Source organism: Anopheles cruzii, chromosome 3, assembly GCF_943734635.1.
Source record: "Anopheles cruzii chromosome 3, idAnoCruzAS_RS32_06, whole genome shotgun sequence".
Taxonomy (NCBI): Eukaryota; Metazoa; Arthropoda; class Insecta; order Diptera; family Culicidae; genus Anopheles; species Anopheles cruzii.
The window spans coordinates 77,714,494-77,731,193 of NC_069145.1; the positions used below are offsets into that span (position 1 = coordinate 77,714,494).

General features: G+C 49.6%; 3 protein-coding genes across 3 annotated transcripts in view; 2 read left to right on the forward strand and 1 right to left on the reverse strand.

The window, feature by feature from the left end:
• Positions 1 to 2,147: 2,147 nt before the first annotated feature.
• On the reverse strand, positions 2,148 to 5,356 carry LOC128271049 (A disintegrin and metalloproteinase with thrombospondin motifs adt-2-like). Its single transcript, XM_053008481.1, has 7 exons — positions 4,988 to 5,356; positions 3,812 to 4,602; positions 3,614 to 3,742; positions 3,431 to 3,550; positions 3,236 to 3,368; positions 2,473 to 2,991; positions 2,148 to 2,417 (listed from the first exon to the last, which is right to left on the reverse strand). Exons 1-7 carry the CDS (start codon positions 5,354 to 5,356, stop codon positions 2,148 to 2,150), a joined length of 2,331 nt encoding a protein of 776 aa, XP_052864441.1.
• Positions 5,357 to 7,582: 2,226 nt separating this feature from the next.
• On the forward strand, positions 7,583 to 8,933 carry LOC128273548 (uncharacterized). Its single transcript, XM_053011540.1, has 2 exons — positions 7,583 to 7,910; positions 7,974 to 8,933. Exons 1-2 carry the CDS (start codon positions 7,679 to 7,681, stop codon positions 8,903 to 8,905), a joined length of 1,164 nt encoding a protein of 387 aa, XP_052867500.1. The 5' UTR covers positions 7,583 to 7,678; the 3' UTR covers positions 8,906 to 8,933.
• Positions 8,934 to 10,003: 1,070 nt separating this feature from the next.
• LOC128271050 (protein disks lost) overlaps positions 10,004 to 16,700 on the forward strand; it is an 82,038-nt gene continuing 75,341 nt past the window's right edge. Inside the window, exon 1 of the mRNA XM_053008483.1 lies at positions 10,004 to 10,090. Coding sequence (XP_052864443.1) covers positions 10,004 to 10,090 — 87 coding nt within the window. The remainder of the gene's footprint in view (positions 10,091 to 16,700) is intronic.

Here is a 16,700-nt window from a genome sequence, read left to right on the forward strand (position 1 = left end):
GCATAATGTTTATCCCACTGTTTCAACTTCGCATAAACACGGCGGCGAATTTAACGGCCTGTTTTATGTATACACTCGCTGCGAAAGGTAAACGATTTCCTTCCAGTTCATCTGAATACGCTACAGGTGTTCGTTTTATGGGCTTTATCGAAACCCTTAATTTATGAGGTGCTAAAAGAGCATTAAGACTCTATTAAATCCGTGTTGAACGGTGAGGCCGTTGGTTCGTTATCAAAAACCATTTAATAGGAATTGTATGAAGAAAATGATAGCACACCCCTCAATAATGTTGGTGCGAAAATCAAGAACTGCATTTCAAGTGACAACAAATAATCTGCATTGGCCTGATTCGATTGACACAATTATCTCTTATCAATGGCAAAATTGATTGTTATTTTGTTGTCTAGCTAACGCTGATGCCTTACATCATCAAGACCACTCGTGTAGGCCTTTCTAACTTTCTGCTACGCCCAGCTGCTGCAGTTGCAACATAAAATCAATCAATCATAACGCGCCCCATCACGCAACGGCACTTCTTCCTTAAGACACCCAATGCCCGCGCAACGATAAGTCGAATGAATACACGTTAAGCTACTGATAAAGATAAGAAGCGTGCGGTTAACGAGTGCACGGCGTTCGAGCTGTAAATTATATCGCTTTAATCGTTTGGATGGAAAATTGATCGCCTAGATCGATTTCCCCATAATGGGGTAGTTGGATTTGCTACTTCATCGTCGCTTTTGTCGCAATTCTAAAACCACGTGATCGACAGACGCACGCTGGCCGGCGCTTTCTGTACCATTCTGTACCGGTTTTCGTTATCTTACCGCGGTGAAGAATTACTCCAAACCATTGCTTCAAAATTGAGCTACAAACGGAAACGTTGAAGAAACGGAAAATAAATATTTTGCTCACCACCTTCGTGCGTTCAATCCATTATCGATCGTGAAGAAGCGACACGAACTGATTAGCAGGATCGTCGGCATTTATAGTAAACACGATGGGGATAGACAGTTGATTTGATCCTCAAATTTGATTTTCATTGGTGATGGATTAGATGGATTAGCACAATTTGCAGTGACAAAACATTGAAATGAAACAGTCACGTTTTCCTAACCTCAACGCAATTCCCAACGCAGAGCGCCATTCGCTGGTTCGAGAAAATGTTTCAAGAACTTTCAGAACATTGACAATTTCATCCCATTGCCCAAACAACATGACTGATAAGCGCAGATGGAACAACCAACATACCAAGCAGTAAGATAGGGAGTCAACTTTCTGATAAGTCCCTCAAATGGGCTGCGTACGCCTGCGGCGAGCATAGCAAAAGGAACACGAAACCGTCATTCGTCATGGGTCCTGGCGTTGTTTTTGCGTCCACTGGTATCTGGAGGCTTGTTTGAATTTTATCACAACACCTAAAAGTGCCGATAGTGCGGGGACAGTGTGTGCAAAACACTTAACTACCCAAAAGTTCCGACTTCAGTTCTATTGTTTACAATTTCGTTTCTGCTCCACTATCAGCAAGGTTCTCAACACGCAAGTACTTCAAGATTCGAGAAGCTTCCTTCATGCGTGGATCCATCTCTGGAACCCATCGGTTGCTCCACATGATTGAAAAAGGTAAGTGGTACTGAAAATGGCCCGTATTGGATTCCTATTATCACCTACCTTTTAATGCAATTAGGGCGGAATGTCTCCATCTCACTTGGCCAGCCATTGTTAATTTTATTTCCAAGCCGTTCGCACCGAGAAGCGGGATTGAATCATTCTCCTTGGATGATATCTTGTTCAAGCGAAGACCGATAAGAATTGAGATGTTACTAATATAAACATCCACTGTCCGCACTCTTGGAAACTGGTTCGGAACCGTATTTGTCATACGAAGATTTATTTTCACGCTTCAAAGCTTGTTTATTTTATTTATTCATTCTTTCTGCGTTCGATAGAAATGTAACTGGAAATTCAATGTTCTTACGCTTGTTCTCCTCAAAAACTCCTGTGTAATAGCAATCTGGGAAACATAATAAGTAAATAATTCAAAAACTGAATTAAAATAAATAATACCTTACGTATAAAATATGAAATACGTTGGACGGTCATTCAAACGGAACCTTTCCACAGTGAATGGCTCTGACGTTCGGGCATCACGTTGGTTCCTGCTGCGATTGGTTTCGGCGATCTGCCCGAAAGTCGTCAGTTAAGTCGAGATAATCCCGATCAACCCACTGGTCGTCCTTCGGAAGCTGTTCCTTCTGGAGTCCCCACGACCCGGTGAGCGGAACGTTATTTCTGTCCAACGACAAGTAGTTCAGCACCGCACTGTCGAAGAAGTGCGAGCTCATCGGCAGCGCATTGCCGGCCACCGGAATGTCCTCGGTGATGGTCCAGATGGATATTTTGGATGTTTTGAAGTTCTGCAAACGAAATGCCGTTAGCTGTCTTCGAGAAACACATTCACATGAGCCCTACCTCCGGCAGGCAGTGATGCTGCTGGCAGTAGTAGTTGGTTCCCGCGTCCTGGTAGCAGAGGGTCCCATCGGGAAAGTACGAATCGACCCCCAGGTCGTTCAGGTCAAAGCGGGGCGCGTAGTAAGCGTCGCTGTCGGCCCGTTTACAGTAAATTGCGCAACTCATCCACAGCCGCTTCGAATCGTATGGGCCCTGTATACCGCGACCAATCGGATCCAACCGGGACAACAGTTTGCTAAACTCCCGGCACCGCCGACTGGCGTAGAACGGAACCGGTTCTCGATTTACGCCACACACCGGTCGATCGTCGCAAACTGCGACGTCGAATGCAGCTCCTTCGCAGCCTTGATCGGTGTTGATCGGCGGAGGATTATCGCAGCGTCGCGTTCGCTGTCTGAACCCCTTCGACTGCTGCAGGCAACCCGAATTGCAGTCCTCGTCGTTCCATTCGCTCCAACCGCCGGGAACCGCATTTGCTGGTTTTTTCTTCTGCTTCACACACTGGCCACCCTTGCACCACTGAACGAGATCACGTGGAGAGGAAAATAACGGAAAAGCGTTAGTGTTTCAGCTCAGCATGCTGCAAGCGTTAAAAAAGCTGACGGAATGGAAGCGTTTGCGCAAGAAACGCTTCGTGGCCGGGTGGTCAGCCAATTGCATACTGCGAGGCGTTTACGTTGAAGTTGACAAAACTTTGAATTTTTGCTCTAGAACACGTTGCGATCATTCAAATTAATGGATATTATCGTTTGGCGTCCTTTACCTTACTGTCACCACAGTCTGTGCCTTCCAGGGCGGGTCCTGCAAAGTAGAAGCCAGTTCGGTGAGGTGTACGGCATCGTGTATTTTGACAAATCGCCAGAAGATCCGACGACGCCAGAATTGCATCTGCATCCCTGCGGAGGGAGACGGATTCGTGACTGTTGCAGGGGTCTGTCTCTTATCGATACCGACTTACGTAAGCAACACTTCGCACTGCTTCTTAGCGGTCCACACCTGCCCCGGATGACCGTAGTATTTCGAGGTATCGTACTCGGGTGCAGCCTTCGAGTTGCTTTCAAACAGGCAAGCGGCCCAACTGTTTCGTTCGAACGAAAGCGAAAGTAAGCAAAACGGTAAGTACCCTGTCCGTGCCACTTACTTTAACTGAGCGATCACATCGGCACTGCAGCTGGACCACGTGGTTTCGCCCTGCGTTCCCCTAGACGGGGACATCACGAACCCTTCCTTGGCGCATCCGTTGCCGACTGAGTCGTGATGCATTCCTAAACTAAACGGCCAATTATTATTACTGGATTTGACGACCCCCTGTGCTTTCTTCCAGGCACACTTGACTTACTTGTGCCCAATTTCGTGGGCCGCTATGAAGATGGAAGTGAAGCCCGACGAAGGATACGGTTTGCCAAACACATTCCGGGCACCAAACTCCGCGATCACGCAGGCATACTCGCTCAAGCAGACTCCGCCAACCGTCGCCAAACCCATCGTCGCTCCGTTTCGACGGCCGTTCTCCACGGCGTAGATGTCCAATCCGGTGAGATACAAAGCCATATCCCAGCGGCCCCGGTTGAGCGTGTTTTGGTAGGTGCAAAATGAGTCTAGCAGCAGGCTTCGCTCGCCATTATAGTGTGGCATGGCCGCCGGCTGGCTGTGCATTACTTCCAGATAAACCAGCACAACGTCGATGCCTATCCCGAGTGATGGATGCTGGTACAGCGCTTGAATACCGTTGATGTAGGCAAGCAGAAAGTCCTTCAGTGCGCCATCGCTGTGCTTGAAGTACGGAGCGAAGGTCCGGTAGGCAGCCTCATCGAAGAACACGGCCAACTCTACGGTTGGTGTTCCGTGACGGAGTAAGGCGCTCCGATTCCGAACATCCCTGACGAGCTCGATCACTTCTAACTCGTTGGAGGAATAGTTTTTCTGCCCGAGCGTGTCCCCGAGCAGGTGAATCTCGGATTGCGCCCTTCGTCGAACGATCTCATACGACACGTCGGGTGTTTTCTGTAGTTTTAGTCTCCTGATCAAATGCGGCTGTCGGAAGGATTTGGCAGCGAGTGACTCGGTCCTGGAAACACCGTCCCAAGGAAGTATCTCCAACGGCCCCATATTGTGGAAAATAACGCCAGTCTAGAGGTAGTACAAAACAGATTGTAGCGATTCAACACTTGATGTTACTCTTTTTATTTTAATGGTCGATCGTAAATCAAAAGAACCTATCAATTGTACGATCAATTAAATAACATCCATTTGTTTGTTTTCCATTTTTTAAATTTTGTAAGAAAAACATTAACTAAAATTAAAATAGAGTAGAGTACATTTGACGCCACTATAAAAAAGTTAAATACAGTACACTAGTTAGAACAGAGCCTAATCTGATAAATGTCCATAGGATGCACTTTCTAAACAAAGGGCCGCTTCATTTCTTGTCACTTTCGTTGACCGTGAATCCGTGAAACCCGGACCACGTGTGAAACAAACACCAACACATCTCCTCGGTACGCTCGATACATACAAATCTATCGCCAGCATCGCGCGAAACGGCCGCCGTGAAGTTTCCATCACTGTGCACGAAATGCTCACTGTCACGCTCCCAACCGGTCAACATTTTCGTGGCACGACCCGCACCAACGAAGATCGATTCCGGTTTGGTGAGCACTTGGTTCGGTTTCAGCCGCAGCACGATCGGATTGTCGCGGAACCGGAAACTCAGATCGAACGCACTTCCGTTCGGGTGCACTTCGAGGTCCACCAGCTCCGAATCAGTGTCACTTTCAGTGTCAAAATCCTCGTGCCGATCGCCGGAGTGTTGACGGATGCCATAGCCGAGCACCAGTGCGGACAGCAAGAACAATCCTTCGATGGTGTATCGACAGCAGATCATGGTTTTACCAACGGCCGTCTACAGTCAGCAGGAGGCGCGAGTGAACTGCGGGAGAAATTCTGTCTCCACGCGGGTTTTAAATGGTGAGTTTGGGTGAATTTGAAATTTGTGCACGGGTGACGCAATTAAACGGCCCCAAATGAGATCAGTGGCACAGCACACCGAGCGAAATGGGATATGATGTGGTATGTAAATTGAGCGGGCCATTTGCTTGGGGGCACTCGAAATGCATTCGACGATTGCGCCGTGGGGACCCCAAGAGGAATGCGGACTGTTTTCATATTCAATTGACGATGCGGGCGCACGCAGTTTCGCGGTGCTTTCGGAAGTTTGGTCTGACTGGCTTCGGGTTCGGCGCTTTTCGCTTCGATTTATGTGCGCTCTGAAGCCAATTACCATTTACAGGAGGTGCGACACTCTGTTTAGTGATAGTGTAACGGAGATAGTGTCAAGTGCAGTTTGGCCAGATCCTTGACCTGCCTGCAATTCAGCTGGTTTCGTTTTCGACTGTTTACTTTACTATCACAGCCAATCGTTCCTTACTAAGAACAGGCTAACGAGATTGCTCTGACAGACTCCGAAAGGGGAACACGTGTTCCGATGACTAATGGTCTTGCGTTATCTATCGAGAATACGGCGAATTAAGACACACTAAATTCGCAGTGGCGCCAGCGGGCTCTCTTTAGTTTGAATAAATTTTTAAATTGTATGGTGAATAGTTGAAGAAAACATAAAAAAATATGATATGATAAAAATATGAACACTTTGTCATGATTTGGGTGTTGCGTGGATGAAAAATATATTGAAGAGAGTTATTGCTACAAATACAAATACAAATAATTACACACATGTTGAGAGAATAACCCGATAAATAGTATTATGAATCCAATTGTTGTATTACTCAAATTAGCAATTCATTTGGTTTGTTTGAATTTCACGAGAACAAAGCCATATTGCAATCTAGCAATCGACAAAATACTAAATTAATTGCATTTTGCCCTCATTCGTGTAAAGTTGGTGCTCGATTTGAATGTTTTTTAAACTGATCGAATGACGAAACTGAGACAAACCCGCCAGACCGCTCGGGCTACGGAGAAACTTCATCAAGAATTTAGTCTCCATCGGTCACAATAAAATTGACTCGCGCAGCTAAATCATCACCATCTCTTGTTCTCTTTTTGCGGGTTTTTTTGCAGCAGCGCCACGGCTGCGGATGCAACTCGGCGCTCGGTCTGAGGATCGGCAGAAGTCAACAACTACCCGTTATGTGGGAAGACATGAAATCAAAAGTGTTTGCAGAGCAGCCGAAGCGCGGTGCGTGCGCGATGGGTTCGGGCGGCGCGAAGAATGGAATCCGCGATCTTGATCCTCTTACAGTTCGCCCGCGAACCATTGTCGCGGATCGCGCGGAACGCACGCTTTAGACATATTTAATATGATTTGTTCCTCATCCCGCGTGGCGTGGTGTTTGTGTTGTTATTATTGCTGTTTTTTCTCTGTGTGTTTCACTTTCCGTTTCCTTTCCGTCGCAGTCTGTGGCGGGTTTCTTTTTCGCCATCGTGATGGCACCGTGACTGTTCCCTTTGTTCGCTAGCGCGATCCCGCGCGCCGAAGATACGACAGTGGCCATTAGCGTAGCGTCGGCGCGAGAGCGCCATCTTCGCGATCGCGACTGCATCCGGTTGGGGCCGTACCGTGCGTGACACGCTCGATCGTTCGCGAGCATAGTTTCTCACAAGGCACCGTGGCCAACGGCAGAAGACCGGCAGGGAGAGTGCGCTTTAATGTTGCGCATCCGATTATCACGTGCGCACCGCATCTCGGCGGTCCGAGGGGAAGGAACCCGAGGCGGCGACCCCGAGAACCAAACACCGCCCACCCGCCGCTCGTTCACTCCCACTCGCCGGTGTGGGGATATAAATAAATGTGTGACAAATGTATGTTTATGGTTAATTGAGGCGAAGCATAGCGTCGCACCGCGTATGCTAAGGAGGGCGGACCCGAACCCAGAACCCAGAACCCATATTTCTTCCTAAAGGCTCTGTGTGGAAAGACAACGATCAGCAGGCCCATCTCTCTCTCTCTGTCTCTCTGTCTCTCGCTCTCTCTCCCTCTCTTCGGCCGGTGCTTAGACCAAGAACATAACGCGATTGAGCATCGTTCCAGCGGAGCGACGCTTCGCGCCAAAGTCAGTATCGCTCGAGAGGCGCCACCGTTCAGACCTTCCGTTAGAGTCGGAGCAGCCGGCCGTTTGATGATCTTATCGCTGGGTTTGTTGTCAGGAAGAAAGCACGAAGGCACACAAGGTCAACTGCCGCCACAATGACGTACGATGATTACGAGTCGATCGAGGACTATCTCAGCAACGAGGTGTACGGGACGACGTACGGATTTGCGGAGGAAGACCGAGCGCGTCCGGACCCCGGAACGCCACCGGAAGCTGGCCTGACCCACCAGCTGACACTCTTCTACGCCTACAACGTGATCGTCGTGGCGATCGGGATAATCTCAAACGCGGTGCTGATCAAGGGAATTCTGAGCAGCAGAGCGGGTGGTGAGTTCGTGCAACATTACCCACCGGCGAGGCGTTAGATTCAGCTTTGCCGTCCATTTGCAGGGGCCTTCTACTTTCTGCTGCAGATCGCGATCGTGGACGTCGTGACGCTTCTGGTCAGCAACTGGGAGCTACACTACCGCTCCGGGCGCAGCTGGACCCTACCGGCGACCCATTGCACACTGTTTGGTGGCCTCGAATCGTTCACGAGCGTAGCGATCGTGTACTTTATCGTGGCACTTAATTTTCACTCGATCGCCACCTACAACCTGGCGGTCGACATAGCCATGGTGACGCCGGAACCGGAAAGCGTGGCCGAATCGCTGGCGGACGAGAACAGCTACGAGGTGGCGATGGCAGATACCGTGTCGCAGAAGCGATCGCTCACGATCGACTACCGGTACCGGAAGACGCGTATCTCGGCACTGCTTCCGATTCTGCTCGTGTGGTTCATAGCCGTGTCGGAGTCGCTGCCCGTGTTTCTGTTCTCGGACGTAGTGGCTGGCACCGCGGCCGTGGGTGGCGAACCGGAAACGTGGAGCTGCACCGTTCTGATGCACACCGGCAGCAACCACGTGAACCTGTTGGTGATCGGTACCCGGATTATCATTCCCACCGTGGCGCTGGCCTTGACGAGCGTCCTGCTGGTGGTCAAGTTCTACAACGGCAAGAACTTCCCGCAGCCGGACGAGTTCGACGAGAACGTGGCGTTCGCCCTGAAGGTGTCCATGTTTCAGTCGGGCTCATTTGTGGTTTTCGGTCTCCAGCGACTCTACGGATCGCTGCTGCTGGAGATACTGTCCGAACCGCACATTGTGCCTCGCTACCCACTGTTCAACTCGACGGTTGGGCTCGTGCTGACCGTGAGCTACTATTTGGGGTCCTTAATACGACCACTGGCCATGATCGTGATGTGCAAGCAGAAGCATAATCACGTCGAGATCGTCTTTCTCTGTCGGAAAGGGGCGCCCGATAATACGATGTCCTTGCAGTGAGCAGAACGTGCCAAATTTCGATTTCATTTACCGATTTTTCATACTCATAATACACATTAAATCATTACGTTCTAGTCATTCTATGTGCAGGTTTATGTTTTCGTTTTATTTTTTGAGGAGGGAAATGTGACCTTACGCACTGCTAAGTATTGCGGTTTCGCGTGGGGCATTCCTTCTAGGCCCCGAGAGGGGCATACCCGCTAAACAACAAGATGTCGTACTTCCTGAAGTACCCATGTAAGAAACTATGTAGTAAGGAACTGGCAACCACACTGGCAGTCTCAGCCGTAGAACCCCACCATACATTATGTTCCGCGGCTTATACTCCAGAACAGACCCCTGGAAAACGTAAACGTAAAGTGGCGTGAGCTCTTGAACCTTCCCCTTTCGGAACCGGAACTGCCTACAATGAATGGCTGAAATGTCCAAGACTGGAGTGAGGATCAACCGCTCCAAGATCAACCGCTCTAAGAGTCGAATCGAAGAAGCTCTTCATCCGTGAACATTGCTCACACCCCGTCTCCAATCGCTAGGCAGGTTTTTTGGTAATGTAAGATTTTAATAATAAACGTATTTATGTGTTTGTACGTTTCTAGCAGCATAATGATAATTGAATGTTTGTTTTTAGTGACGAATCAACTACCAGAGTCCAGTATTTTTAGTAAAATACATCATAAAATACAATAAAAACGAATAGTTTGAAATGCTTTGCAACAAACTCGAACTCTGTCAGTCGACTTTCCACAGCGAAAAGAGACCACTAGGCAACTGCTCGACAACGAGCTGCTCGATTTGAGAACAGCCCTAGTGCGCGCGCTCTAGCAAAATGACAGCTGTCAGTCGTGCACGGGAATGTTTTATCTCGTTGTGGTTTGTGGTGTTTCGAAGTTGTTTCGCGAATGGTGAACCTCAATCGGTATAAACGTAACGGTAAATGATAGTGCAATCGGACGGAAAGCCTAAAAGAACCCGTGAGTGTATCGGGCCCACGTGAATTCGGCGTGCGTCTGCGGGAAGTTCTGTCCAGCAGTTCGGCCGTGTTGTGTTGTGGTGTTGTGTTGCTGTGTTTACGCTCGGGGCCGAAGTGAACGGGGCGAAATGAGTGAGGAACTACTGAAGGAACTGGTGGCCGCGGAAGTGTCTCGACCGGACCAGTTTCTGGAATGGTTTTTGCGATACTTTAAGGTAAGTGCCCTGTTGATGTTTGGCGTGTTTTTCTGTTATCATTCGCCGTGAATTCGCGCTACCATGCTGTGTACTGCTCGAAACATTGCCAAGCAGCCCGCATTTTGTAAACAAACTTACGTGCTGTCAAAACGACAGTATGCGACGAAAGTCATGCAACGCTCGCTTTTGTGGCGCAACTTCGCTTATGGAATTTAACGATTTTTTTTGTTCAGCATAATTTAAAGCACCTTTAATCGAATATGCTTCCTTAGAATTAAACAAAACATTAATTTTAAAAATTTTACAACATTCATATATTTCATATACTCTTCAGCGTTGTGTTGGAATTTCCATCCATAATTCATCTCCACTTGTTACAGTTGAATTCAAAATTGTGGCGAAATTCATATTTTCTTGCCGTCAATTTTTTGTATCATTCGTTCATTGTTATTATTAAATTCAAATGCTTGTTTGTAGACGGCCAACTTCAATCCCTTTCTGTCAACATTTCCATTATCTATCCTATGTTTCTATCGAGTCGCGTTTGGCGCTAAATCTCCTCTTCTCAAAGTCACGCAGCGCGAGCGATACTCAGTTAGGCCGGCACCGTTGGTCAGCGCCGGCGGCTGTGAATATGGGACGTGAATATTAATAAAAATATCATTCTCCCGCGAAACGTGATAAACGTCGCCAATCAGCGGCATGCTGCTGCCGCCACCGGGACCTCCGCCCAGTATCCGCGTGTGCGCGAATGATAAACAATAAAAGAACGCAAAACCTACTTCAATGCAGAACGATACTGTGCGTTCGTCTATCGCCTGGTCGCCATTCAACAAGACTCAGTGACGAAGGCATCGAGAAAAAAACACTTAACGCATCATCATTAACACACTAAACAGCCCGCGTATCAGCAGCACGTCTCGCCGGCGAAGATTAAGTCCGTGAAGTGTGAGCAGTGCTCTCTCACGTCGGAATGAGATTAAAAGTGAAGGAAAAAAGTGAAACCCACTTCGGCCAGTGTTCGCGCCAAAAAACGGGCACCTAACCCTCAACGTGGGGCTTCCCCGGACTGTTGTTGGGCGGTGGCGGCTACTTCGAACTCCGGGCTAGACAGCCGCCTAGACAGAGCGAGAGAGCGAGCTCTGTGCATCCGCGATGCTCCCTTTCCTGTTTTTGCAGGCTCTCTCTCTCTCTCTCTGTTTCTCTCTTCAGACATAAGTTTGATGTGTGTCGCCCGCGAACCGACCGCGATTGTCTGGCGGCGGTGACGACGCCGCCGCCGCCGTTCGGTGCAAGGACGCGCATGTGCAAGGCGCGCATGGCCGGCGTTTTGTCTGTGCTCACTGTTGCTGCCTCACCAACACACACCAACAACAAACAGCGTCTGGGGGCCGCGTTGCCCGGCGAAATGCATTTCCGCACCATCATCATCATCGGCGGTGGCAACAAAAAAGGGGAGCAAAAAAAACAATCGCCAACCCAAACGAGAGAGGTGGTGGTGGACACAACAGTGGCCAATGGGCGAGCTGAAGGCCACAGCGGTCCAGACGCGGTCGCACGGCTGTGCCCTTTTTTGCTCCGCATCGCTCAGAAATGATGATACAGCCCCCGCCGACCGAGAGAGATGAGGTCGATGCACATAATTCCCCGTCGGTTTTTTTTTGTTCCTCGTGTGGCCTGTGGGACCATAAAATCTGGGAACCGGCGCTCTGGGGGCTGGCTTTTTTATGTTTCATCCGCCACACCACGACCGACCGCTCGGTCCTGGCTCACTCACCTGCGAGAGCATTAATTTGATCAAACTCCTTTGTCCCTCTCTGTGTCCGGAAACCTACAGGCAATCGATGGTCAGTGGCGTGGTCACATGAAAAGTGCATCTAACGATTGTGCACCAGACGGCGGCGGCGAAAGGCTGAAGAAAGAACTCCACCGTCGTCTGCGTCGTTGTCGTCGGCGCGACGTCGTTGGTAACGAGAACCGGAACGAACCGAATGGGTGCGCCGGGTGGTCCGGGCGTTCTGAGGCGATGGGCCGGCCGTGTGTGTGTGAGTGGTAGGTGGTGTGATGCACATGATGCACATTTTGTGTAGCGTCATCCGTTCGTGCGCTGAACTGGAACCGACAACACGACGACGATGACGACGGCGGTAGACAGTCGACTTCCGTCGAAGGCCGCCGGGCGGCAACCTCAGCACTCTCCGGGCTGTGGCCGTTTTGTAGGTTAGGCTGTTGTTAGTGGCCCGGGCTCCGGCCGGGGAGTTGGCCCGACACATTTGAAAGTGTTGGTTGAGGGAATTGCTTTCGAAATGTTATTCGCTATTCTGATGGGAAAGGATTAATAAGTTTGGGGCGCCATTTTACGGTCTAGAAAATTGTACTCTAATTGCAATATGTGTTTTTTTTTCTATTTTGTCGTTATAATATACTCTTGTACGGGTAATCTGATGAATTTTATGGTCAAACTTTATTTCTATTTCCGTCGAAGATGTTTCTAGGAAAATCCTCATAATGTTTTTTCAGCTCTACGAAAGATTTCGTTTTTAAGAAATTTATAAGCTTGAGGAGTTTTAGTTTTCTCGATAAATTATTCAAAAGCAAGCTTCAGAGCAAGAACTTTTGTAGAACAAAAGATTCACCAATATTCTGTTTAAGAAATAATGAAAATTATGCATATTAATCACAGGCCTTATTGATACAAACGGACGATACTGAGAATGAGTGAACCCCAAAAGCCCCGTTCGTCGTTCTGAATCATTCGGCCTGGGCAGAATCATAGTTTTGCCCCCCGAACTTTCTCTTCCGCCGAATGGGAAATTCCTGTGACACGCAGCCTGCGGTGAGTCACTGGCACCACCGGCGGCATTTCACCGGCATGCACCTTTCCTCACGACGAAAGTATGCAACCGACCACCTCCGGTTTACCGGCTAAACCCGGCCCCGTTGCGTCGCACAGATTGATTTGCTTCGCTTTATTTTTGGACCTCTAGCTCCCGGACACTCTCGCGCGCCACGCTGGGCGTCGTCGGCCGGCAAAATGGTTAGAACTTCCGGTTCGTCTCCGATGGCGGCGACGGCGACGGCTGTGTTTTACCCGTTGGCAGGGCAACCGACCGGTACCGCATCGCTGCGCATCGCACACTTCCGCCAAGGATTTATCGATCCCCCGATCAGAGTCGGTGCTGCGTTCTGCATTTGCTTTTGCTGCACATCATTTTATGAGACGAAATTATGTATGCAAAAGTGGTACCGACGGCCAGTTTGTGGTGGGCTTCAGCAGTGGCCGTGAAGCGGTGGGAGCGAAAGGATGTCGTCTTCCGTGAAGGTGAATCCGATTGGGTACGCTCCGTTGCGCAAACCCGGCCCGGCGCGGGATGCACACCCTAGAAAGGGCCGTGCGAAGCGGTAAAAGAAATGCACCCACCCGGAGACGGGAACGGGCAACAGTTGCCCTTGCCGGAGCACTTTCCATTACACGGCCCGTGGCTGTCGGTTGGGTCAGTTCGGGATGGGTTGGCAGTGGCCGCCCTCCCGGCCCGGGAAAAGTCCTTGAAATTAATGAACGATTTGCTGCCAGCCAGCCGCAGATCAGTCGTGTGGTCGAACCTCGGCTTTTCTTTATGATTTTTTCTCTCTTTACGATCGTCGAGCGCTTATTGATTCACGCTCTGCCCCACGCTCGGCAACATGCGCGCCGTGGGGCGATGTTTCAATGATTTTACGCATTTCCCTTCGAGCCTGTTTTTTGCCTCTTGCATCCACCCTCATTGTGTCTGCTGTTGTTGTGTTGTTGTGTTTATTACGACATTAAATATATCGTTTTTTATGTGCGTTTTGTACACGGCTCACACACACACCCAACCAGTTTACATGTGCTTTAACCATCGCCATTACACGAGCGGCGAACAAAACGTCGGATACGCTAATCTGTTTTACAGCACGTTGCACAACGTTTATTGTGCTGGGTTTTGTTTCATTTTTTCCCCACCATGCTTCGATTTGTACAGTTCAAGGTTTCTTACTCGTCCTGGTATGCAAATTAGCAACCTTTCCTTTCTTGTTTGACCGTTCACGACTTTCTTCTGATTCGTTGTTTTGCGAAAAGTTATTATGATTTCACTTTTCGCGTAAAACCAACACCCACCGGGGACTCCATTTGTCTACGTCATCCCCATTGAAGCCGAAGTAATAAGTTCTAGACTTTGGTGTCGAATAAATTGCCTCCTCACACACACACCTTGGTCTTGCGCCATTTTGTTGTTAGTTTATGATGGAAACTTTCGCTTCAAAGCCAAATCTGCTCCTCGAAGAGAACCGCTCTGGGGGGGCGAGAGACCGAAAGACGAGTTCCCGGTAGCGGCCGGCATCAAAATAATGTTCGCAACAACATCGCAGACTCATAACTTTGCCGCCCAGAACTACAGCCTCCCCCCGAAACAGCAGCGGCGTTTTCCGCAGTAATTAACAACCGTTGCCGATGGCACTGACTCGCACACAAACACACACCGGCACACAGTCCGAGGAGGGCGCGGTTGCTTAGGCAGTTGAATTTCACCCTCCAGGAAATGTGACCCCTCCGAGTCAGCAGAGTCAACAGAGGGACTTCGCAAACCGACGTGGTGGGGCCCGATTCCGACTTCGCGCGTTTTCGACGTCCGCAGTTTCGCTTATTTTATTCAACCCCCGCACTCAGATTGGTGTGATTGGGACCGTCACACACACACAGAGAACACAACACGCAGTGCTGAATGTCCTTCCGAGGCAGCCACACCGAGCCGAGCCCTTCAGCCCAAGGCACGCGCCCCGTTTTCGGTTCGGTTCCCCTTAATATCGAAATTGCCATACTCAGCCGCGAAGGTTGTTCACCTTTTGCGCTTTCACCCTTCCCCACCCGGGTCTAAAAGGACGTTTTTGGGTTTGTTTTCCTGGGGCGGGAAGAATTTTGGGCCACCATCACAGCGAGAGAGAGAGGACGACGATCCGGGCGCCAACAGCTCACAGGAGGACACCCGGGGCTAAGGGATGAATTACCGGGGGTGGGTTTGTCTGTTCGTCCCCTTGTGTGTGTGTGTGACAACGTCGGTCCCTCGTCGTTCTCTGTGGCCACCCCATAGAAAAGGGCAGCACCCCATGCTCTCCACTCGAGAAATGGCTCAAAATTTAATATCGCCTGTTCCTTCCGTCGGTCGTACGCCCCCTCTGCGTGCCTGTGTTTGTGTGTGTGACAGCGGGCGGTCGCCTATTGCTTCCCTATTTGACGAGGGGCGGCCGTTCCGTCGTCGGAACCGGAAGTCGGAGTTGTTTTCATTCATCAAAAAAGAAAGAACGAAAACCGAAGCCCCCCGAACCCGGACCCGGGGGGCGGTCAGATGGGATGGTGGTGGTCGACGGGGGTCCTTTCGAGCGCCACACATTTGCCTCACCGCGTAGTGCGTGGACCCATCCGCCGTCCGGAAAATCCGCTAAAACCCACCCGCCATGACTCACCCGGACGGGAAGTTGGAACTACCACCACCCGGGTGTGTGAGTGAGAGGGATACAAGATGGACATACATTTTGTGGTGCGTCGTGGTCGAGAGGGCATGGCGTGGGCTTCCGGACCTACGACCTGGTCGGTGGTCCTGTGGGGCTGTTTTGCTTTTTACGACACGCCGAGGAAACATCCTTACACCCCAGTGTGTGTGTGTGTGTGTCTGAGCATCGTCCTTTCGTTTACACGCCGCACGATAATCGCCAGCCAACCGCCCCACCAATCTGCCACCACCTGTGTGTGTGTCCACAGGTCACCCCGAATCGCCTTAAATACATTCATTCGAGGGGCCTTCACAATCTCCGAAGTGCGAAACCGGAAGTGTGGACCTTTTGGGATGGTGCCGCAGATCAAGATCCTTTCGGCACGAAAGACCGGCCCTCGGCTCGCCTCTGTCGGCTTTAGAGATTGGATTTTTGTCGTGAAAAAATTATAAATCTTTTACAAAGTTCCGGAAGACGGCGGCGCCGACGTTCGAAGTGCGTTCCGGGGGTTACGGTTTCTGTTGGAACGAACTAAAATGTACACTTCACCTGTGTTTGGGGGAGGGATTATGGCCATTGGCTTACGCTCGGTCCGTTATTGCCCTTGGGTTCATCGCGTAGACCGGGGCCGTTTGTTAATGGTTGTGCTAATGTTATGTGTTGGGAGAAAAATGAACAAGAAGCTTTAACGAAAAGCCCAGACGTTAATCCAGTAAATGAGGCAAACGGAAGTTGGTCGCCCATTTAGCAGGTTGTCTTCTGTCACAAACAGCATCCAGGCAATCCGTGTAAATGACGGAAGTCAAGAAGAGGTTCGCCAATTAAGATTTCTATTTGAGTTTTGAAATTATTGAAATAATCAAAACCTATAATACGTTTGGTATAATTTTGGTGATTGTTGAGGTGAAACTTTTAAATAAAATTTTACATCATATTTGATCGGACTTTACACTGTTTGAACACTAGGATACCTGGCGTCCGCTTCGATTTGGCAAATGAGTGATGGGTTTTCATTCGAACCGAGAAACGGTTCATTTGGATTCACTTCAATCTACGAATGTTCTGAAAATGTGATTTCCTCGATGCTTCTGACGCCGTTTACTCGTAGAACTTTAAG

Coding starts and splice junctions, on each gene's coding strand:
- LOC128271049 (XM_053008481.1), bottom strand. CDS start 5,356: ATGATCTGCTGTCGATACACCATCGAAGGATTGTTCTTGCTGTCCGCA. Junction 2,992..3,235: donor CAGACTGTGGTGACAGTAAG/GTAAAGGACGCC, acceptor GATCTCGTTCAG/TGGTGCAAGGGTGGCCAGTG. Junction 2,418..2,472: donor AGCATCACTGCCTGCCGGAG/GTAGGGCTCATG, acceptor TTTCGTTTGCAG/AACTTCAAAACATCCAAAAT.
- LOC128273548 (XM_053011540.1), top strand. CDS start 7,679: ATGACGTACGATGATTACGAGTCGATCGAGGACTATCTCAGCAACGAG. Junction 7,911..7,973: donor TCTGAGCAGCAGAGCGGGTG/GTGAGTTCGTGC, acceptor GTCCATTTGCAG/GGGCCTTCTACTTTCTGCTG.